Here is a 22,729-nt window from a genome sequence, read left to right on the forward strand (position 1 = left end):
ACAACAAGGAAAACACAATTCTGTTTCCTTGTCATTTTCAAAGTTCCATATTTACAAGTGAGTGGCATCGCTTGTTTCACATCCGTGGGAAAGGACAGAACTGGGGAATAAACAAAGAAATCAACACCCTCATTACAGAGCACCTGGAAAACACTGCCCTGGGAGCACCAGATCCTGGAACAGCCCAAGGTGTTGTGGCACAAGGTTTGCCATGGAATCAGAGCCACTGAGGCTGGAAAAGCCCCACAAAGCCACGAGTCCAAGCTGTGAGCAGTCCCCACCCTGCCCAGAAATTCCTCGGACACCTCAGGGATGGGGAATCCAAAGCTGCCAGGGCAGCCCTGCCCAGGTTTAACCCTTCCCATGAGGAAATTCCTCCTGAAATTGCTTTTTGTGCAACCAGAGAATCGTTAAGGTTGGGATAGACCTTTAGGATCATTTAGTGTCCTTGCCAAGCCTGCAGCAGCAGCGTGTTCAGCACCAAACCCTGCCCCGAGTGCCATTTCAGGGATGGGGACTCCATCCTGTGTGTGGCACTGAGCCTGGGAAGGTCTGGAATCTGCATCACCAACCCTATGGAGAGGGATTATCTGCTTTACCATCCATACAGTGAAAAGCACTGGATTTAAAGCCATACATTTATTTCATCTCAATTTTATCCTTGATTTTGATCCGTCTCCCTCCATTCCACGCGCACTGCACACCCAAACCCCCGTGCAAACCTCCCTGCAGAGGCTGCCCGAGCCAGCCCCAGAGGCAGCAGGAGCAGGAGCTGCCATTTGGCTCCGGGTCACTTCAAAAGGCATCGTTGCTAATGAGCAGCTGCATTTCCCCCCCAGGAACCCAGAAGGGCCCTGCTGCCAAGCCCTGCTCATTTCCATCGCCGTGCACAGCCAGCCCTTTGCTCCATGCTAATGTGTTTTCCTAAACAAAAGGAGCCACAGCCAGCCCAGAGCTGACCTTCACATTTGCTCCTGTGATTTGGATGCCTCAAAGTCTATTTGCCTGGTGGCTCTTTTTTTTTTTTTTTCCTTTTTTTTTTTTTTAAAACACATTAATTCCTGAAAAAACATGCGCAAAGGAACCATCCAGGAGAGAGGAGCTGCTGGGAGCCGTAGTTCCCTGCCAGACACACCCTCAGCCCAGTTATTCCCATTCTCCCCGTTTATGAACAGCAAGGAAAACACAATTCTGTTTCCTTGTCGTTTTCAAAGTGAGGGTTTCCAAGTGAGTGGCTTTGCTTGTTTCACGTCCGTGGGAAAGGACAGAATTGGGGAATAAACACAGAAATCAACACCCTCTCTCTATATATATATGTATATATACATAGAGCACCTGGAAAACACTGCCCTGGGAGCATCAGGTCCTTGAAGCTTTCTCAGAATTCCCTGCATAAAAGCCACCACACAATTCCAGGGGAAACAGCTCCTCCGAGGCTGCCTGCAGAGGCATTTGGGCAAGTTCATCATGCCCATCTCACGTCGAACATACTGCAAAAACGACGCTTCCAAAACCACGCCAGAAACCCACCCAAAATCCCCAGAAATGTGCCTTTTTTCTGTCACCAGGTGTGTAAAACAACGAGGAAAACCGCAGGGTGCCCTTTGAAATGAGGAAATAAACTGGGCTTTGTCTCCTCCCCGAGCCGTCCCTCTGCTCCTCGCAGACTGATGGCAGCAGATGCAGGATCGCCCCCCCCTCCTCCTCCTCCTCCTCCTCCTCCTCCTCCTCCTCCTCCTCCTCCTCCGCCAGCAATTGGTTCTGCTTCCCTGGCAGCCCGTGCAGGAAAGCCATGGCATCGCCCTCCCACCCCACCCCAAACAAACAGGAAAACCATCAGAAACCCCCCTGGCATTGTGTACCCAGCGCCTGCACCCAGGCAGAGCAGTTATCCTTAAAATACATTTCTGGAGGCCAGCCAGGAAAAGTGAAGGCACTTTCAGCCTGGAGAGCAGCCACAACGTTTAACACTTCAAAACCGGGTGGTTGTGGAGTTACTCATTTGAAATGTCCTTAAAAAAACCTCTGACAAAACACACGCACTAAAAACTCCCCCCCCAAAAAAAAAACCAAACCCAGCCCAAGAGTCAATTGGGGAATTTTCAAGTTCATGTGTCAAGGGGATAAAGTTGGTACAAAATCCTCTCTATTCTTTAGGAAATAACAGTTCTCAGGATGCACATGAAAGGAGAGGAGCCATCTGCTCTGTCTATAAATCAGCTTCTGCATTATCAGGGAATGTTTTAATTTTACAGCAGACTAAATAAAATAAATCATCACTACCAGAGGCCACGGGGGCACACACGAAATGTGGAATTATCCTAAAAGCCATAAAAAACACGGTTTGGTTGTGAGCCCACCCCACAACTGTGCTCACACAACAGTTTCCTCAGGGATTCCTCACTGATGAATATCTCCCTCTTGACTCCTCTTACATTTAAGCTTAAGGTTTTTTTAGCAGCACAATCATAAAATAAATAAAAATAAATAAAACACCCTCTTGCACTGACATTGCCACAGCTTTCAAAGCAAAATTCCTTCTCCTCCATCACAGAGTGGGGAAAAAAAGAAGGAACACAAGCAGAGCATCCTTTAGGGTGGAAAGCAGAGCTGGATGTGCTTGGTGCTGCTTTCACCATAAACACTGCTGCTGCTTTGTTCTAGCTTTTTAATATTTTATTTGGTTTTTGTGTTCTCCATTTTGTGCTGATTTAACAGATCCAGCTGTGCAGCTCCCTAGGCAGCCTCCATATTCATAATTATTATTATTGGATAAACATGTATTCGAGTGGGGCAACAGCTGATATGCAGATAATTTTTCTTTTGCTTACTCCCATTTATTTCCCCTGAGGGGAAAAAAAAAATAAAAAAGAACCAAAAAAAAAAAAAAAAACCCGCGAAGCGAGGCGCTTTATTGTGGGCTCCCCCAGCTGCGAAAGGCGGCGGGGCTGTGTCGGGGCTGTGCCGGGGCTGTGCCGGGGCTGTGTCGGGGCTGTGTCGGGGCTGTGCCGGGGCTGTGCCGGGGCTGTGTCGGGGCTGTGCCGGGGCTGTGCCGGGGCTGTGTCGGGGCTGTGTCGGGGCTGTGCCGGGGCTGTGTCGGGGCTGTGTCGGGGCTGTGCCGGGGCTGTGCCGGGGCTGTGCCGGGGCTGTGGGATGCGAGGGTGTGGCCGGGCAGGATGCGGAGCTGGGCAGGGCAGGAGCGGCTGGAACGGGAGCGCGACCCCCCCGCCACGCACAGACCCCTCACAAACGCTCCTGGGTTTTATTTTAATTAAACAGAGCCCAAACGGAGAGAGCCGGGCAGGGCTCGGGGTGGGTGCTGGTGGTAAACAGGTGGCTCGGGTCTGGCAGCAGCCCTGGGGACGCTGGTGGCACTGTCACCGCGACAGCCACTGTCACCAGTGTCACCGCGACTGCCACTGTCACCGCCAGCGCAGACAGAGCCCCAGCGGCGGTAATTGCTTAAGGAGATAAAAATCCTCAGCGTGGGGAGGAGGCAGGGACGGAACGCGGCAAGGACAGACACACCGACAGCTCCGGGGAGCGCGGGGACACGGACACGGCACCGGGAAATCCCGGAGGCACGGGGACAGCTGCGAGGGGGCGATGGCACCGCCAGCCCGGGATGCTCCCCAGGGACGGGGGACAAGGGCTGGGGAGCACGGGACAGCACGGGACACGGAACAAACACGGGCGGAGCGCAGCGCGGCTCGGGAGCGCTCCCCGGGGAGCGCCGGCACGGCCAGCGCTGGGGAGGAGGGACGGACGGACGGACGGATAGATGGCTAGCATAGAGATGCGGCTCGGAGCGGGGATGGAGCACACGGGGATGCGGCTCGGAGTGGGGATGGATGGATGGATGGATAGCACGGGGATGCAGCTCGGAGCAGGGATGGATGGATGGCACAAGGATGCAGCTCGGAGCAGGGATGGAGCACACAGGGATGCAGCTCGGAGCAGGGATGGATGGATGGCACAGGGATGCAGCTCGGAGCAGGGATGGAGCACACAGGGATGCAGCTCGGAGCAGGGATGGATGGATGGCACAGGGATGCAGCTCGGAGCAGGGATGCTGGCTGGGGCGGGGCCGGCGCAGGTGTGGCCGCTCCATCCCGCCGCTCCCAGCCCACCTGCCGCTCCCGGAGCCGGGCGGTGACCGGCGGCTGCCGAGCGGCCACGGCGGGGCCACCGCACCACGGCTCGCGCCCGGGGCCGCTCCACAACGGCAGCGCCCGCGCCCCTCCTTTTTCTCTATTTTTTTTTTTTTTCCTTCTCCCTCTCCTCCTTCTCCTTTCATTATTCCAGCCGCTCCACGGCGATCGCATCCCCGGCTGCGCCCCTGGCCGCGTCCGTGCCCCGGCGGGCGGCGGAGGGCGGCGGCCGCGGGAGCATCCCCGAGCCCGCCGCGACCCCGCACGCAGCATCCCCTCCGCGCCCATTGTCTGCGCCCCCCGCGCAGCGAGCCCGGCCCCGGGGGAGCCCAGCCCAGCGCAGCCCAGCCCGGCTCGGCACCCTCCTCCTCCTCCTCCTCCTGCTGCTCCTGCTGTCTCCGCCACCCCGCGGCCCCGCCGAGCCCCCGCAGCGCGGGGTCCGCCCCAGCCCATTGTTCGCCGCGCGCCCCCGGCCCGCCGTACCTGCGGCCCGCAGCAGGACGAAGGCGCAGGGCAGCACGGCGAGCGGCAGCAGCATCGCACCGGCGGGAGGGAGCGGCGGGCCGGGGCTGCGGGCGCGGGGAGGGCGCGGGAGCCGAGCCCGGCGTGGCCGCTCCGCTCAGCGCTGCGCCCGCCGCGTCCCGGCGCCGCCTGACGGCGCTGACTGACGGACCGCAGCGCCCCGATCCCTGCGCGCTGGGACACGGAGATCCATCCGCCAGGGGAAATAGTGCCGCGCTGCTGCGCGCCGGGAGCGGGGGGTGAAAGGGCTTTGTCTGGGGAGTAACGGAGCACAGGAATGGGGAAATAGTTATTGTTCATTGGTATCATGTTGTTGTTTATTATCGTAGCATCGTTACTAATTGTTATTATATTATATATTTATTTCAAATTAATATAATATAATATAATATAATATAATATAATATAATATAATATAATATAATATAATATAATATAATATAATATAATATAATATAATATAATATAATATAATATAATATAATATAATATAATATATAATGTAATATAATGTAATATAAGAATACTGGATCCTATAATTAACAATATAGTATACTTAATAATTAATAGTATAGCATAATAGTATTATAATTACATATGGAGGCAGATATTATATAATTATATAATAATTTAATCAAATATTATATTACGTTATATTATATTATATTATATTATATTATATTATATTATATTACATTATATTGTATTACATTACATTGCATTATATTACATTACATTATGTTGCATTACATTACATTACATTATATTATATTACATTACATTATCACATTACCATTAATTATCATAGCATCATTATTAGTCTTATCAAATAATATTATAGCATTAGAATATAAATTATTCTAATGTGTACGTAAGGTGTATTTAATAGGTATGTAAATATGTGTATATGATATGTATTATGTACTACAGAAAGTAGGTAGTTAATATTTATGCAAATAAATATTATTATATTATTATATATTAGAAAAACAGTGCATATTATGTATAGGCTATATAGGTTTGTACACATTGTATATTTTTATATGCTATATCTATTTATATATGTTATATATATTTTTATATGTTATATATATGTTTATATATGTATATATATTTATACATGGTGTATATGTTTATATGTGTTATATATATTTATATATGCTGTATATAACTATATATGCTATATGTATTTATATATGTCATATATGTTTATATATATGTTTATATATGCTATATTTATTTTTGCAGCAGCAGAAAGTCCACCTTGTCCTCAGAGTATTTGGGACAAAAACCTCAGGAAGAAATACCCCTCTATCCTGAAAACAATGAGCTGATTTCTACACATTAGGTTTATTTTTTATTATGAAAGGTACTGAGTTTGCAGCAATTATTACCCATTTTTTTTGCGATTAAATCTCTGTGAGCTTGGCCTGAGAAGAGCAACCCCAGAAGAGAACACAGCAGGGTTTCACAACATCTTTATTTTTATTTGCATGGGCAGATGATGACGGGACAAGGGCGATGTTTCCAGGCCTGCAGAGGGGATGTGTCAATGGAATTTTGGGGAGGAACTCCTGCCCCATCCCTGGGAATGTCAAGGCCAGGCTGGAGCACCCTGGGACAGTGGAAGGTGTCCCTGCCACCTTGTAAAAATAACCTTTAGATCATCCAGAATAAGTTCACAGGCTGCTATTGACACAACTTTATAAACTGAGGGGTTTCCATGAAATCCCAGTCGTCTTCTCCATAAAATCAACAAGAGTCCAACCCTTGCAAAGCAGGAATATTCCTCTGTGGTAAACAATAGCTTGGAGAGAACATCACATCAATTAAGGCAGCTCTTCTTGCCTGCAAGCTGACATCCCCAAAAATTGGAACAGAGGGATCTGTGAGGAGAGAATATTGCACACAACAAACACCATGAATTGTTGTGTGCTGTGGGGGAGAGCTTGTTTGTGTTGGAGATAGCAGCAGATCTTTATTCCTATTTAACAATATTTTAGTCCCTGCTGTGGGAGTTTTTTCAGGGGAAGAACTCCCATGGAAATCAGCAGAGGAAAAATCACCCCAAAGCTCCTCCTGTTAAAGGATGGGGCAGAGTAAAGGAGAATCTGGAGACACCATTTCACCTGGAGAATTCACCAGAATTCCTAAAATACCAGCTTTTCTCTTCAAAATCCTTCACAGAGCAAAGACACCAAGTGTCTAGCCTGAATTTAAGCCTCCAAGTAATTTAAAAACAAAATCATGGCTTTTATGATGAAAATCCAATGGAGACGAGTCCCAGGCATATCCAAATGGAATGAGGTGCTCCAAGTACATTACCTGACACATTTCCCTTTTTCTTTGGCCATTAACACAGCTTTATGGGCCATGCGTGTGCATTTATTATATAAAATAAAAAGGGGAAAAAAATCCCATCAATCAATAACTGAAGTGCAAATCTCAGTTCCTGACTTCACTGGGTACTTGGCATAAAAGTGAGCAGGAAATTTGAAGTTTTCTGCCACATTTAAAAGCAGCAGCGGTGGAACCTGTCAAATTAATTCCACTTCTGCTATGCAAATATAATAAAAGTGAATTTTAACTATACAGGCATTTCACAAATATTAGACCCAGATTTTTAAACCACAAAGCAGAGCTCTCCCTTATTTGGAGGCTGTGGAAAAGGGGCAGAATGAGGGAATTTACCTCAGAATCCCTCCTGGCCAGAGGGGGATCATTCTGTGCTCTGCAGATGTTTATGGTGATGGATAACAACGCTATGCAAAATGACCTCAAATCAATATTCTTCACAGCCAGGCAATAAAAGCTGAGACAGTCCCTTGAAACATCCCTGTCTTTGCCACAGATTATTTTTAAAAGTCTTAATATAGCAGAAAAGTAAGAGTATCTCCCTTTCCTTTTTAGACAAGGTGGCTCACAAAGATATTCCTGTGCTCTGGTGATGTCACAAACCAAGGAATGAGGGGGAAGTCATGAGAACTGGAGAGGTGAAATTGCAGCCCAGAAATTCAGAATCCGAGCGCTCAAAACTTGGAATTCATGGACTTTCTGTCCATACCTGGAGCTCCTGGCTTTATCCTGGATTTCTCCCGGAGTTCTGCTGCCCACAGGCAGGGATGGTTCCTGCCCAGAGCTGGCAGGATTTGGATGTGAGCTGTTAGTCATGGAAATACCCAGGGAAAGGATATTCCATTTCCTGGCCGTGCTCTGTCACTCTGACTCACAGCTCACATGTCACCCAGCTGATGGCATTCCTGGCAGTCACCTGGCACTTGTGGGAATTCAGGAAATCTTCCATCTTTGAGGATAAAATGTTACATTTAACATGCAAGCTTTCATGAATAAAACCATTCCACATTGCCAGTGTGCACTAAATGTCTCATTTTAATATTTTTAACCTACCCAGTCAACTCTGGTGCTTCAATTCAGAGGAGAAAAGGATTCCCAGCTGAGCAGAATCACAGGAATTAAAAGGGGTGTACAGAGTACATGAGGATTAATTGACTGCTCTCTTCCACTCTCCCCATGGTGTCACTGGTTTCTGTTTTAATTTAAAATATTAAAGGTATTTAAAGCAGCTCCATCACCCAGTGCCTCTAAATAACAGACACCAGCATCACTGATACCTGGCTATTTTAAAAGAACAGCTGTTCTGGTTGCTGCTTTTATTTATAAAAATATTTATTCCAAGCCTCACCATCACATCATGTGCATGAATGCAAGTGTAAAACCAGCGTGTGCAAAATTAGCACAGAAGAGACTAAAACAAGAGGGTGTCTCATGGTAGCAAGCAATAAAGGATTGTTTTAATTGAAAAAATCCATCCCCCAGCCTTCTTTGATTTAAAAGAAGTATAAATATGCCTGGCAGGAATGTTCAGGCACATGTGCTGCACATGGGGTGCGCTGCCAGAGCCACGCTCAGCAATCCATCCCCAGAGCTGCCTCTAAAGCATCAATGACCACTGGACTCACTTGGAAACTTAATAAAGGCTCCCCATCCCCCAAAAGTAAAGAGCTGTCCAAAAAACCAACAAAAAAAAAGAGTAATTTACAACTTCTTGCTCCTCTCTCTCCTTACCACAGGGAGCTCCTTGCCAGTCAGAGCTGCACAAGACGAATCCACTGGAGCAGAACTGTGCTTTAATTTTCCTCTTGCTGAGAGGCAACTGAACAGGATTATGCTGATTGCCCACCAGGCAGGCAGGTACGCAGTCATTCCAAGGGAAAAAAAGGAATAATTCCATTTTTAAATCAGCCCGGAGCAGAGCTGAATGTTTCCCCAACATTCTTTGGTTGTGACTGGGTTTCAGGCACAGAAGAATAAAACTTGTAACAGAATCTCACTCTCTGACTCTGTGTTATGTCAGCTTCGCATTTCTCCAAAAATATTGTGGAGAGGATAAAAATATGAGTAAAGGAGTGTTTCTATTTTTGCTTAATGGTCTTAAGATGGTGCTGAAATGCAGTGAGAAAGAAAAAGATCCTGGAAAATTCTTGCTGTTGAGGCAAAAATCTTTTTTTTTTCTGGAGCTGAATACATCCTCTGCTTTGTTACCAAAGCCTGGATGGGATTTACAACGCCCAGGTTGTTTTGAGGCAGCTTCCCAGGCACGTGTGGATGCTGAAATTCAGCCATGAAACCTTTGGGCACCAGGGTTGGAATTTAATCTTTGCCATCACCAGTTTGGAGGCCTGAATTCACTGGTGAGCATCACCCCCAGTCCCCAGTCCTCACCAGGATTTTCACAGCTCTGTCTCATGGATCCATCCTTGGTTTTTAGAGTTTTTGTTGCTGCTGCTCTTGTGCTCCAGTCTGAATTAAAGTGATGTTTAATGATTTAAACACAAGATGCTGCTCCACAGACAGGTCCTTCATATAAAGCATCAGGGTTGGAATTTAATCTTTGCCATCACCAGTCTGGGGGCCTGAATTCACTGGTGAGCATCAGCCCCAGACCCCAATCCTGACCAGGATTTTCACAGCTCTGTCTCATGGATCCATCCTTGGTTTTTAGAATCAGTTTTTATTTTTATTGCTGGTCCTCTTGTGCTCCAGTCTGAATCAAAGTGATGTTTCATGATTTAAACACAAGATGCTGCTCCACAGACAGGTCCTTCATGTAAAGCACTCAACAATAAAAGATGTGGTGCTTTTCATCTGCACATCTGGGTGAGGAGGGCCCAGGTTGGCATGAACGGCACTGAAACCCCCCAGATGGGATCAGGAGAGCATCTTTGGTGTGGCTTCAGCTCTCCTCAGCCAGGTTCCCTCCCTGATGAGGAATTGTTGGGTGACAAAGCAGCGGCTCTGTGCTGGCAGGAGCGGTGCCAGATGATGGAGGATGATGCATTTCTCTGGCAGCTGCCTGCCATCTACACAGCTGCTCCAGCCTCTCGTGGAGAAGGGCTGTGCTCGTCATGGAAGGGGAAAAACAGCACAAAAACCTTTGCTAAGGCTCAGGATCCTCTTTGGAGCCATTTTGATCCCAGTCAGGTGGGACAACGGGGACAGACAGTGCCTTGGGCAGTCAGGGGGTCCCCAGGGCCTGGAACTTGTGATAAATCTGGAGACAAAACCATCATCACCCCCAAACACAGCTCAGCTTGTGCAGATTCCCTGTAATCCAGCAGCAGCCCTGGCAAGCTGCTGGAATTCAGCACATTCCCCCATTATTTCAGATTTCCCTTTTTACAAAACTTGGTTTCCCCAAGTCCTCATTGTTCTGTAGCCCCAGACTTGGTGTACAATATTTTCTATGTTATTTTCCCAGCACAGCCCCTGCAGAGGACACAGCCCAAAAAAGCAGAACAAAGTCACCTTGGCTGAGCACACTTTGATTTAGTGATGTGTCTGTAGGAAACCTGTGGCCAAAGGGAGATGAAACCAGAGCTCCTGCTCCTCAGCTCAAACCATGGAGCACAGGGCCAGTCCTGAACCAGCAGGGTGGAAATAAATGCAAGAAAAACAAAATATCCCTTCCCCTGTCCTTCCAGCCCTTCTCCAAAAGCTCCACTGCAGCAATGTGAGTAATTAACACCTGAGCTGTGATTTGTCCTTTCAAGTGTATTTAATGTCACAAAGCCTCTGGAACTGTGGGATCTTGCCCCCCCCCCTTTTTTTTTTTTTTGCCATTTCAAGTTTTGTTTCTTGTTATTCCAGTTCCAGATTAGAAGGGATGTAAATATTTTCCTTCTCGAAGCCAAGCCATTCTGCAAAGATGTTTTTCTGAATGGAAGTCACTGCCATTCCACAGCCCACACTCCCTTTGTGTTTTTGAAGCCTAAACCAGCCCCTCGGGCACGCCAGCACTCCGCAGTGTTTCGGGGGAAATGAGTCACAATTCCAGGGCTAATCAATATCCACACTGCACTCCATTCCCAGCGTGGCTGGGACTCAGAGCCACCACAGCACCAGGCCATTAAACACAGCCCTTTGCGCTGGGGTTAACTCTGGGAGCAGCTTTTATCTTGGAAACAGTCAAACACTTAACAGAGCTCTGCACCGGAGGAAGTTTTTTCAGTATTTCAAATCACTTGCAATATTTCAAATCACTTCCAATATTACAAATTTCCATCTTGGCTGTCTGACCAAGCCTCACTTCTGAAATAATCCCACCACAAAAGACCCTTCTGGCCCTGCAGGCAAAGGATCCAGTCCTAGTGTCAGGCTGGTATTTCCTATTTTTGCTCCCAAGATCAAGATATGCAGCAGAGGGAGCAGAGCTGTTTATTTGTAGGAGCTTTAAGATGCATGTGGAACGTGCATCTTGCTGCAGGACTCTTGTTGAACACGTAAATTACATTTTTAAACTCCATGAACTCCTTTTCTTCTGGGGCTCTTCCTCCTCCCACTCTCCTTAAAGCTCTGTGCAATGTCTGGGAAGTTGTTCATACCATTGAAGATGGAAACGTGAGAAATGGTTTTTTCCCAGAAATATTTTCTATGTTATACTCAAAAAATATTTCAGAATTGGGAAATCTACCTGAAAAAGAAAATCCTGCTTAATCACAGGTTCATCTTCTGCCCATTGCCCCTGTTTATGATTGAGCAGCATGGGAAAGCTGCAGAATAATTCATCTTGGCATAAAGGGAGTGTGGTCTCACTGCTGGCACAATGCAATCCTCCAAATTGTGCTCTCCATATAAATCACAGCACAAATGGAGCAAAGCAAAGCAAAATCCAATAGCAGAAGATTCTGTTTCATGTTTCTGTGCTGTGTTTCCAGCTCATTTAAGGCACACACAGGGTGAGGTGAGCTGGGCTGACATGGGGCACCCCTCTAGAACTGGGGGAGAATCACATTTCTGATCAGCCAGGTGACAACTTTGTTACCTGGCACTGTTGGGGTTTTTTCCTCACTCTTTTCTGACTTCACAAGGCAAAAAGATTCATTTTCAGCAATAAATTATTATGGAATTTGTCCCTGGATTTTTAGTTTGCTATCTGCTCCATTTAAGGTAAAAGTACAACTCACCCTATTTTTTCCATTATGCAGCCCCAGGGTTGGGGTTTTTTGCATAACAATCCTTTGTACATCAAGACCTGGTTTCTACTTTCTTAGCTGAGGAGCAATTTTGTATTTCTGGCCTTTTTGGGACAAAATGCCAGTTGGAAATTGGTGCTTGCCCATGAATAGAGGCATCATTTTCCCTGCTGTCCCCCTGCATCCCCAGCAGCACAAAGTGCCCTTGTCAGGGCAGAGCTGGACGTAAACAAACCCCAGATGGGGGCTCCAGCACATCCCTCCCTGGAATGCTGATCCTGCAGCAAAGATGGCAGAAAAACAAAAGAAATCATGGATGTTTTTACAGAGGGAAAGGGGAAAACCCTTCAGGGTGTGGGGTTTGTGTTTGGCACTGAGAGCTGCCAGCAGCCCCACAGCGCTCAGGGCTCACAGGGCAATTACCTGCCCTGGGCCCCTGCCAGGGGAAGGGATCAGCACCACCCTGCTCATGCAGGACATCAGGGGAGCTCTAATGCCATTAATTCATGGCAGAGGCTCAGGGAGGGAGGAGCAGGGGGCTGTGCTCCATCAGGGGGACAGATGGAAGCAAAAGGTGGCACTGCCAGCGCCACCAAAAGCTCTGCAGGCTGGGAAAGGTGCTGTCCTTCTGCTGGGAGCTTCACCTGGGAGAGCCCACAGGTGCGGAAGTAGAATTGCCTTTATTCTGCATTTAGAAATTTAGAATTGCCTTTATTCTGCATTTAGAAATTTAGAATTCCCTTTATCCTGCATTTATTCCTCCCCCTGGTTTGTGGTTTGCGGTGTGGGCTCCCTGTCCCACTGCAGGGTAAATCCTGCACAGATTTACCTGCACAGAACACGGTTCTGCTGTGAATTCCCACAAATTCAGGGCAGGTGGCTCTCAGCTCAGACTGGCAGCTTCAACCTCCTCAGAAAGAACAATTGTCGTGGTCTCCTGGCCACAATAATCATTATTCACTTTTATTTGTGCGGTTCCAGGTGGATAAAGCGGGGCTGGGAGCTCAGGCAGGGGGATTTCAGAGCTGCTGAGTCCTGGTGCTCACTAATCCATCGCCTGCTGCCTTCTGCTCTGACCTTCTGCAGCTCTTCACAGAGCCCCAGCCTGTGAAACGTTCCCAGACTAATTAACCAAAGTGTTTAATAAGGAACGGGGCTATTGCTGGTAATTCAGCACCTCATTTCTGATGGATGGCGTTCTGAGTGTATTCCTGAAATCAGCCATTAATTCAGGCAACACATTTTCTGCCTTTGGGAAGATAATGGCTCCCAATTTTCCTTGGTTTAACCTCCTGCAAATCTGCAAGACTTTCTGCAAGAATAATTTCCATTTGAACATTCCCTGACTGAGTTGTCTTACTTTCCAGAAAAACCAATAAAAAAGCAACAAAAAAAAAGAGCCCAGAATGGAATTAAAAATGGAAAGTTTCTCTCTCCCAGCAGAAAGTGACAGAGGAAAAGTCCAGGATTTGTTACAAGCAAGGTGCATCCTGGCAGTAAAACTCCTGGTCCTGCTTGCTGCTTGCATCTGTCCCAAGAGGAGCTCAAAAGAAAGAAGAAAACTGAGATTTTACATTTACAGCCTATCTAGGGCCCATTGTGTCCTTGTTGTTATCTGTGAGGGGGAAAAAAATCCATTAAAATTTGGAGGTGGGAGATAAATAAATGCAATTATATTCCTGGATATCAGCAGCAAACTCCTGACAAAGTTCCAACGTTGTTTCGGTGCTGGGGATTAGCTGATAGTGCTAAAAAACAAGGCTGAAATAAAGAAACCTTTAACTGACAAAACACAGGCTCTCCCTTCCTGCTGCTACCTGATGTTTGGGAATAGAGGGTGTAAACTGTGATTAGGAGGCAAAATATTTGGCTCAGAGCAGGTCTGAAATGTACCAAAGGCACGGGTGAAAGTTGGAGTGTTGGAGTGGGAGTGGTGATTATGTCCTGGTCAGTAATTACAGCCTTTGAGCCTGACAAAACACTGAAATTCCATTAAATCCTCCGATTTAAGGTGGACTGGGCCAGGTTTCCCATCCTGTGCATCATCTGGAAGCACCTGCAGAGTAGAAAAAAATAATCCTCACTTGAGGAAAACCCACAGCACCACCTGGGCTGGGAGTTCTCTCAGAAGAGAGGCTTTCTTCTGATATTTACATTTCAGTTGTGGTTTCTTTTGATGAGTTCATTTGCCTTTGTGTGGTTTGTCTGATTGCGAGGCATTCCTCCACTGAAAGAACATAAATATTTACAGAGCACCCAAGATCAGAAATGCCTTTTGGAGCGAGATTCCACCGCTTGCAGCCTGCAAGGAAAACTTGCAATTAACGGCCACGGGCTGCTGTAAGGAGACAAATCCAATTTATTGGCTTTGAAAGCACCAGGATTGGAGGTTTTCTCAGGAAAATGTGGAGTTTTCCTGCTGTTCAAAGGCAATCCTGGCTGAATTCCCCACTGGCCATGCTGGGATCAGGCAGTGAGAGGATATAAAAGTGAGCTCTGGAAAAGCTTTGATTTGGTGCCAAGGCGTGGCAGCTGATGGGACAAGGGGAGCACCTGCAGGAGCCCATCCCTGGGGCATCCACACACCTCTGAGGCAGCTTCAAAGCTGCTGCCCCCAGCTCCTGCTCCTGCTGCCACAACAGAGCCTCCCCAGGTGTGACAGCAGCTCCATCCTCATCCTCATCCTCATCCTTGCTCAGCCCCTCCAAGCACCAGAGAGATTTTACAAACCCAAATCTGTCAAGAACAGGGTACAGGACTCCCTGAATGCCTCTGGGTCTCCAAATATCCCCTCCCATCCCACCTTGTTTTCACAGCAGGTTTTGGGGCTGGTGAAGACCTCCAGGGAGGTTTGGAGTGCCCAGGGAAGGGCTGGAGGTGGCACTCAGGGCTCTGGGATGGGCACAGGTTGGATTCAATGGTCCCACAGGGCTTTTCCAAGCTCAGTGATCCCATGGAAAAATGATGCTTTAACCTGTTGGGATTTCTCACTTGTCAGACTGACCCTGAGATGTGTCGCAAAGTCTCTTTTCCCAGCCCAGAGGTCGAAGAAGGAGTCAGGGCTCTTATTTCTCATTCTCAACGTTGTTTATTGTTTCTTATCTATAAAATTCTTTCTCCTGTCCCACCAAGGTCCGCTCAGCAAGACAGACAAGCCACTCTGCCTGCCCCCAGGGCAGTGTTATGTCTTTATACTAAAAGCTACCTGTACAACGTTTAAAATTCCTTCCCAATACCCATCACCCATGTTAGACAGTGAGCTTCTACTCTAAACCAATCCAGAAGTGCCACCAGCACAGCAGAAGATGGAGGCCAAGAAGAAGAAGAAGGAGAAAGGCTGGACACGTCCAGATTCCTCCATCTTGCCCCCTGAGCCCCCATTCTAAAAACCCCAAAATCTACTTCTCCACCTTGTGATAAATTCACTATCATTCTACTTAATTTGTCTGGTTGGACATGCCCAGATTCCTCCACCTTGCTCCCTGATCCTCCATTCTAAAAACCCCAAAAATTCTATTTTTCACCTCGTGATAAAGTCACTATCATTCTACTCAATTTGTCGTGGCTTGCAGATCTTCATCTCAGGTTGGTAACTTGCTCCATGGGTCACACTCAAACCCACACGAGGGCACTTTGGGCTCTGTGCCGGGGTCTCTGAGCCCCTGGCAGGGGTTTGGGCACCCCAGGAGAGCCAGAGGGACGTTCTGGGTCTGCCATTACCCAGCTGAGGCCGCAGAGCGCTCAGGCCCAGCACTGTTGCCATGGCAATGTGGCACCGGCTCCGAGCTAAAGTTCAGCTCAGCTGGGCCCGCTCTGGGTTTTCTTTGTGGGGTCTGCTTGGTGTGGGCACCCATGGCTGGGGACAGCAGCACTGCCAGGGCGTCCTCCCCTCTCCGGGGTGATCCTGGACCTGTAATTCATTAATTAAGTGCTGTTCAAGAACACATTCTGGTAACTCTGCACATCCCAGCCCCTCCTCAGTGTCCTTCACACGCTGCCTGCCAGCTCAGGGTGAAACTCTGCAGCTCCTCTTTCCCCTGGCCAGGGGAGGCTGAGAGGGACAGGTGGGCACAAAAACTCCCCCGAGGAAATTCCCAGTGCTGGGGTCCACAAGGAGGCTTGGAGAATTCTCTTTCTCTAAAAAGGAGAGGATTTTCTCCTTGCTGAGTGGGACAAGGGGGTCACAAAACCTCCCCCAAGGAAATTTGGGCACTCCAGTGCTGGGGTCCAGCAGGAAGCTTGGAATAGACTTGAAGAATTCTCTTTCTCAAAAAAAGGAGAGCATTTTCTCCTTGGAATAAGCTTGGAGAATTTTCTTTCTCAAAAAAAGAGGGGATTTTCTCCTTGCTGAGTGGAACAAGGGGGTCACAAAACCCCCTCAATGAAATTCCCAGCGCTGGGGTCCGCAAGGAGGCTTGGAAAAGGTTTGGAGAATTTTCTTTCTCAGAAAAAGAGACAATTTTGTCCTTGCTGAGTGGGATAAGGGGTCACAAGCCCCACCAAGGAAATTCCCAGTGCTGGGATCCAGCAGGAAGCTTGGAAAAGGCTTGGAAAATTTTCTTTCTCAAAGAAAAGGAGAGGATTTTCTCCTTGCTGAGTGGGACAAAACCCTCCCAAGGAAATTTGGGCACTCCAGTGCTGGGGTCCAGCAGGAAGCTTGGAGAATTTTCTTTCTCAAAAAAAAAAAAAAGAGAGGATTTTCTGCTTGCTGTCCACCCACCTGGCCCAGCAGGGCAGAGAGGATCCGATGTCGTGTGGGTGAGGAATGCAGGGCCAGGAAAACAAACAGGCTCTGGTGATTAAAGCCAGCCCTGGGGGGGACACGGGGGACAGGCTCTGGGAAGGGAAGTGGGAGCTGGCTCCTGTTCCTGGCCACTGCTCTGCTCTGTGACCTGGAGCACATCCCAGATCCTTTCTGGGCTGCTTCTCTCTGGGTGGCGAGGGGAGCTGGCCCTGCCCGGGTTCCCAGGCTCGGAGAGGCACAGAGGGGCAGAGAATGGCTCAGAAAGGCAAAGAGAGGGTCAGGAATGCTCCGAGAGGGTCAGAGGGGCACAGAGAGGCTGAGAAAGGCACAGAAGGACACAGAAAGGCACAGAAAGGTACAGAGAGGCATATAAGGGTACAGGGGAGGCTCAAAAAGGCACAGAAAGGTGCAGAAAGGAACAGAAGGGCTCAGAAGGGCACAGAAAGGCTCAGAAAGGGTCAGAAAGGCACAGAGAGGTTCAGAAAGGCTCAGAAAGGCACAGAAAGGTGCAGAAAGGAACAGAAGGGCTCAGAAGAGCACAAAAGGGTTCAGAAAGGCTCAGAAAGCAACAGAAAGGGCCAGAAAGGCACAGAAAGTGACAGAAAAGCAGAAAGAGGCACAGAAAGAGAGAAAAAGGCTCAGAAAGGCACAGAGAGGGTCAGAAAGGCGCAGAAAGGGTTCTGGAGCAGGAGAAGGGCACAGCTGCTGATGTGGGCATGCAGAGGTGCTTGCTCACACCCCTGATGGGATGGATGGGAGAGCTGACGCCTGAGCTGCAGCAGCCACGGGGCAGGGGAAGGTGCCTGGCAGTGAAATCCCTGCTGCTCAGAAGAACCAGGGAATGCAGATTTCTGTGTGCAGGAATTAAACCCAGGAGTGACCTGCAGAGCAGGGCGGGACCTGGAGGAACGGGTGTGTGTGCTCCACCTGTGCCCCCTCAGACTGAGGCAGCTCTGGGCAATATTCCCAAAGCTGGAGGAACAAGTGTGTGCCCCACCTGTGCCCCATTTAGCCCAGAGCATCCCTCACCCCCTCCAGCCTGAGGAAGCAGAGGCAGATCCATCCTGCCCTCTCCTTAGCTGTGTTTTACAGCACCAATGCTCACCTCCACATTTTAATTGCCTGCATTTTAATTGCCTCTCCCCCCACATGATAAATGCAAAGCTCACAGAAGCCATTCAGGAGGGGACAAAACAAAGGAGTGGCAATAAAACTGAAATTCATTTCCTAATGAATTCCTCCTCCCAGAGACTGCAAGAACTCCTCTCTGAGTGCAGGCAGGATTTGGAAGCATTCAGATCATGCACACCTTATCAGTTGGGGAAGTAATAAATAATAATAGCAATAATAATCAGCAATTACTTCCCGGGCTAATTTAGATTTTTAAAGAGGAGCTCCAAGAGCCCTTCCCTGTTCCTGAAGGGGCTGTGACCTGGGCCCAGAGGGACTGGCAGGGTTTAATTGTGGCACTGAGCAATTTCTGAGCTGTGGAGCTGAAGTGGAGCAGGCTGGGCTGTCTCAGGACCTTGCTGGACCCAGCTCTTGTGACAATAATTGTGGAGCAGGGAGGTGACTTCTACCTGTGCCTTTTTACCTGCCCAGGGCTCACCTTCAGGGCTGTGAAGCCCCGTCCTGCAGGCTCCTAGCCAGGCAGTAAAATTGCCAATTTCCTGCCTTTGAGAAGGAGCAAAGCAGGGGCTTTATTAGCTGCCCTTTGCTGGGGAGGTTGTGGCTTCCCCCCTCCTTTGTTTTGCACTTTCCTTTTCAGCAGAGGAAGCAGAATTGGCCTCTGAGGCATTAAAACCTAAGAGATTTGATATCTAGGGCTGCAGCTGCACCAACAGCCACTGCCTGAGCCCATTCTGAATTAAATGTAGGGGCTGGCTTCTGTCCTGAGCCAGGAATGAGGGAGCCCCTTTCTTTTAGGGGATTAGATGGGGGTGTCTGACAGGAGCTCCTGATTTAACATCATTGACCTTCTTTTGCTCCTCAACCAGAGACCAATCAATTCTGCTTTTATAGGAAAACTGCCTTTGCAGCTCTCTTCATTTGATTGCATTTCTCTATTAAAATGTGACATATCAACAAGATAAGATGAAACTCTTCTTTTACAGATGCCAAACTAAGGTTTCCACGCAGCCATGGAAAACTGGGGATGTCTGGGGTTTAAACATCAGTGCAAACACTTCCTCGAGGCTTTCTAAAGATCTGAAGCACAAAAATCATCCTTAATTGCTCTGAATTTCTTTCTTCTGTCAGAAATGAGCCCTTTTTGCCTGGTGAGTGCTGCTCTGGCTGTGTTTGTGAAGGACACACATTTCCTCAGGTGAACACGAGGAATTGCTCCCTGTGTGCGTGAAACTGGGCAAAATCCCTTCTCCCTTTCCACATCTGAGCAGCTCCTCCCCTGCTGAAGGATTGGTTTTGTTTGCAGCCTGACAGATTCACCTGTGCCTGCGTTTTCCAGTCCTGAGGAGAAGCTGGACACACTGCAGAGTGAATAATTCCTCCTCCCCTCAGGGCCTCCTGAAAGCTCCCAGCTGCCATCAGACATTATTCCCTGGGATCCTGTCCATGGTGACCTCAGATTTTTTATGGTTTTCATGATAGAAAGGTGGGAGGGCAGCAGAGAAACTGGACTGCCAAAAACTGGGAAGGGGAAGAGACACGAGAAGTAAATTCTGCTTTTGAGTGAATGTTCAACCTTTTCTTTAGCAGCATCACACATCTTGGCAGGTGATCAGCCTGATAAATGTCCTTTCTGGACTGACAGATGATTGCAGATCATTCTCTGCACTCTGCTGACCCACAGCAGCTGAAAATTCAAGGCAGCTGCTCCTGCCGAGCCTTGCTCCCCTCCCTGCTCCCTCCCCATCCTCATCACCCCCTCTGGCTCCCAGGATCCTCCTTTCCCTGCTCTGTGGCCCAGTTTGCAGCACTATTTCCGAGAGCAAGCCCTGCTCCACTCCCACGGTGGGATGGATTAAGGGCTTGTAATTGCTGCTGCTTTAAACTCCTCGTTAAGGAGCTGCCCGGAGCAGTTTAATCAGGGCAGCAGCGCTGGTGACAGCGAGCAGTGACAGCTGGGGACACGTCCCTGCTACCTGGGGCCTCCCGGGCCACGGCAGGTGTGACAACAACGGGGCTGGGCTGGGCTTGTTCCTGAGCTTCCCTCCCTGCTAGCATCACTCCAAGGGCTCCCCCAGGCTGGTTTGGCCACAAACACTCCCTCGGATTTCCCTGAAATGAGAAAGAAAGGAGAAGGAGAAGGAGAAGGAGAAGGAGAAGGAGAAGGAGAAGGAGAAGGAGAAGGAGAAGGAGAAGGAGAAGGAAAAAGGAAAGGAAAGGAAAAGGGAAAGGAAAGGAAAAGGGAAAGGAAAGGAAAAGGGAAAGGAAAGGAAAAGGGAAAGGAAAGGAAAAAGGAAAGGAAAGGAAAAGGGAAAGGAAAGGAAAGGAAAGGAAAAAGGAAAGGAAAGGAAAAAGGAAAGGAAAGGAAAAAGGAAAGGAAAGGAAAAAGGAAAGGAAAGGAAAAAGGAAAGGAAAGGAAAAAGGAAAGGAAAGGAAAAAGGAAAGGAAAGGAAAGGGGAAAGGAAAGGGGAAAGGAAAGGGGAAAGGAAAGGAAAGGGGAAAGGAAAAGGAAAGGACCCCTAAGACATTCTCATTCTAAATGTGCAGCTCTGAGAGATTTGGATCCCTTCCACTCTCACTCTGCCAGGCTGGGAAGGGGCTGTGAAACCATGAATTCAAACAGGCCTTTAAGAGTATTTCTTCCCAAACCTCTTTGCATGGACTGAAGGCTGCGCTTTCCTTCCAACAGGACAATGCTGTGGATCTACAGTCAGAGTAGCAGTTGGGTAATCTATACATCAAAGTCATCACCCAAAAGTCCTTTTAGATTTAGGGATTTAAGTTTCCTCCCCAAATCCTCCATTTAGAATCTAAGATTCCATGCAGACTGGGCTGGCTGGAGATTTTTGTCCTGGAACATCAGCTGGGTCAGTTGTGCAATGAGATGCCCAATGCTTTAGTCAATGCCCACAGAATTCAGATTCTCAGGAGCAGAGCCCTGCCAGCATCACTCCAAGGGCTCCCCAGGCTCTGCAGACTCCTCAGAGGAGGGGTTTGGCCATAAACACTCCTGAAAAGAAAGAAAGAAAAAACCCACAACCCTTAAGACATTCTAATTCTAAATCTGCAGCTCTGAGAGATTTGGATCCCTCCCACACCTCACTCTGCCAGGCTGGGAAGGGGCTGTGAAACTGCCCCAGGTCCCTGCAAGCAGAGCCCTTCCCCAGTGGTTTCTGCACTCTCCATGCCGTGTTTGATCCTTCCCCTGCAAGGATTTTTTGGCAGCTGCAGCCAGGATTTGTGACTTTAATTTCTGCTGCTTGCTACTGCTCAATGTCTGTCTCCAAAGCAACCCTCAGTTTCTGTGTGGCTCCAAACCCAGGTCTGTTGGCCAGCAATGAGACAGCCCCAGGAATCCCTGCTCCCTTCCTCTTGAAGGGCACAAAGTGAAGGAATCCCAGAGCCTGAGCTGAGGATGGAAATGCTGCTTTCACACAAAATTCAAATTAGGAACTCCTCACAGCGAGTCCCAAATGTGGCAGATTTGGCAATCCCACATTGGAGGTTTTTAGTGTCCTGTTTAAAAACAGAGCCTGACTTCGAGCAGACTCCTCGTGCAGCATCCCTCATCTCTCCTCCCTCCAAAATGAGGATTCTCATCCTTTTCCTTGGGCTGGGGACACAGGGCTGCTTGGCGAAATGTTTAAATGCCTTGTCAACACAGAAGAAACACAGGGGGGAAAAAAAGTGACACGATGAAAGATTCAGGAAAATGGGGAAGATTAACAAAGCTTGATGGGCAGGCAATTAAAATCGAAGTGAAGGATCGTTAGTATTCATTACCAGAAAACACGGGCAGCGAGGATTGTGCAGCTGCTGGAAATCCCCAGGATGTGCTTGGCCAGAAGTCATCCCAAAAACCCACTTGCTCTTTTGGCTGCTGAAGGCTCCCCTGGCAGCTAAGTGGATTAGCTGCTTTTTGTTGCCTCCTCACCCTTCAAGCCTTATCTGGGCTAAGGAGTGTTTGAAAGGCCTTTGGAATGAGGTTCTTGTCAGGGCTTTCAGGGGGATGAGATGGTTAATGACTGCAGCTCGGTGACAGGCGCTGACTGCACCGACCCAGCCTGGGCCAGCGCCTCTGGAGCAGGAGGGAGGCAGGGACAGGGAGGGAATGTGGGATTCGGGGATCTCAGTGTCCAGGCATCACCAAAGACATGCAGGGATGGTGATGGTGTTCACAGGGTGAGGATCTGACTCCATGTTTCAGAGTTATTTGATTTCCATATTTCATTGATTTATTATTTTATATTACATATATAGTATATTATTATATAGTATATTATATAACATATAATATAATATATATATATATAATATATACTATATATATACATTATATAAAATAATGTAATACAATATATATTATAAAATATACTATACTATAATATAGTATAGTATATATATATATACACTATACTATATTATAGTATAGTATATCTTATAATATATATTATATTACATTATTTTATATTACATTATTTTAATATTATATTAAAACTATACTTAAAGAATAGAAGAAAGGATTTCATCAGAAATCCTGGCTGGCTAAGAATAGAAGAAGAAAGAATGATAACAAAGGTTTGTGACTGGGCAGAGAGTCCGAGCCAGCTGACTGTGATTGGTCATTAATTAGAAACAACCACATGAGGCCAATCCCAGATGCACCTGTTGCATTCCACAGCAGCAGATAA

The 22,729-nt window shown here is 47.9% G+C and overlaps 1 protein-coding gene across 10 annotated transcripts in view; it reads right to left on the reverse strand.

Annotated features, from left to right (window-relative positions):
- The window catches only part of NCAM1 (neural cell adhesion molecule 1), a 92,281-nt gene extending 87,445 nt beyond the window's left edge, over positions 1-4,836 (reverse strand). For 4 of the 10 annotated variants that reach the window (XM_074559488.1, XM_074559487.1, XM_074559486.1 and 1 more), the window contains exon 1: positions 4,635-4,835. In XM_074559488.1, the coding sequence (XP_074415589.1) occupies positions 4,635-4,689 (55 nt within the window). In that variant the 5' untranslated portion in view covers positions 4,690-4,835. Of the gene's footprint in view, positions 1-4,634 lie in introns of all 10 variants that reach the window. The other 6 variants (XM_074559492.1, XM_074559494.1, XM_074559490.1 and 3 more) reach the window with 3 other exon arrangements.
- Between the last annotated feature and the right edge of the window lie 17,893 nt (positions 4,837-22,729).

The sequence above is a fragment of the Zonotrichia albicollis genome, chromosome 27 (genome assembly GCF_047830755.1).
Source record: "Zonotrichia albicollis isolate bZonAlb1 chromosome 27, bZonAlb1.hap1, whole genome shotgun sequence".
NCBI classification, from domain to species: domain Eukaryota; kingdom Metazoa; phylum Chordata; class Aves; order Passeriformes; family Passerellidae; genus Zonotrichia; species Zonotrichia albicollis.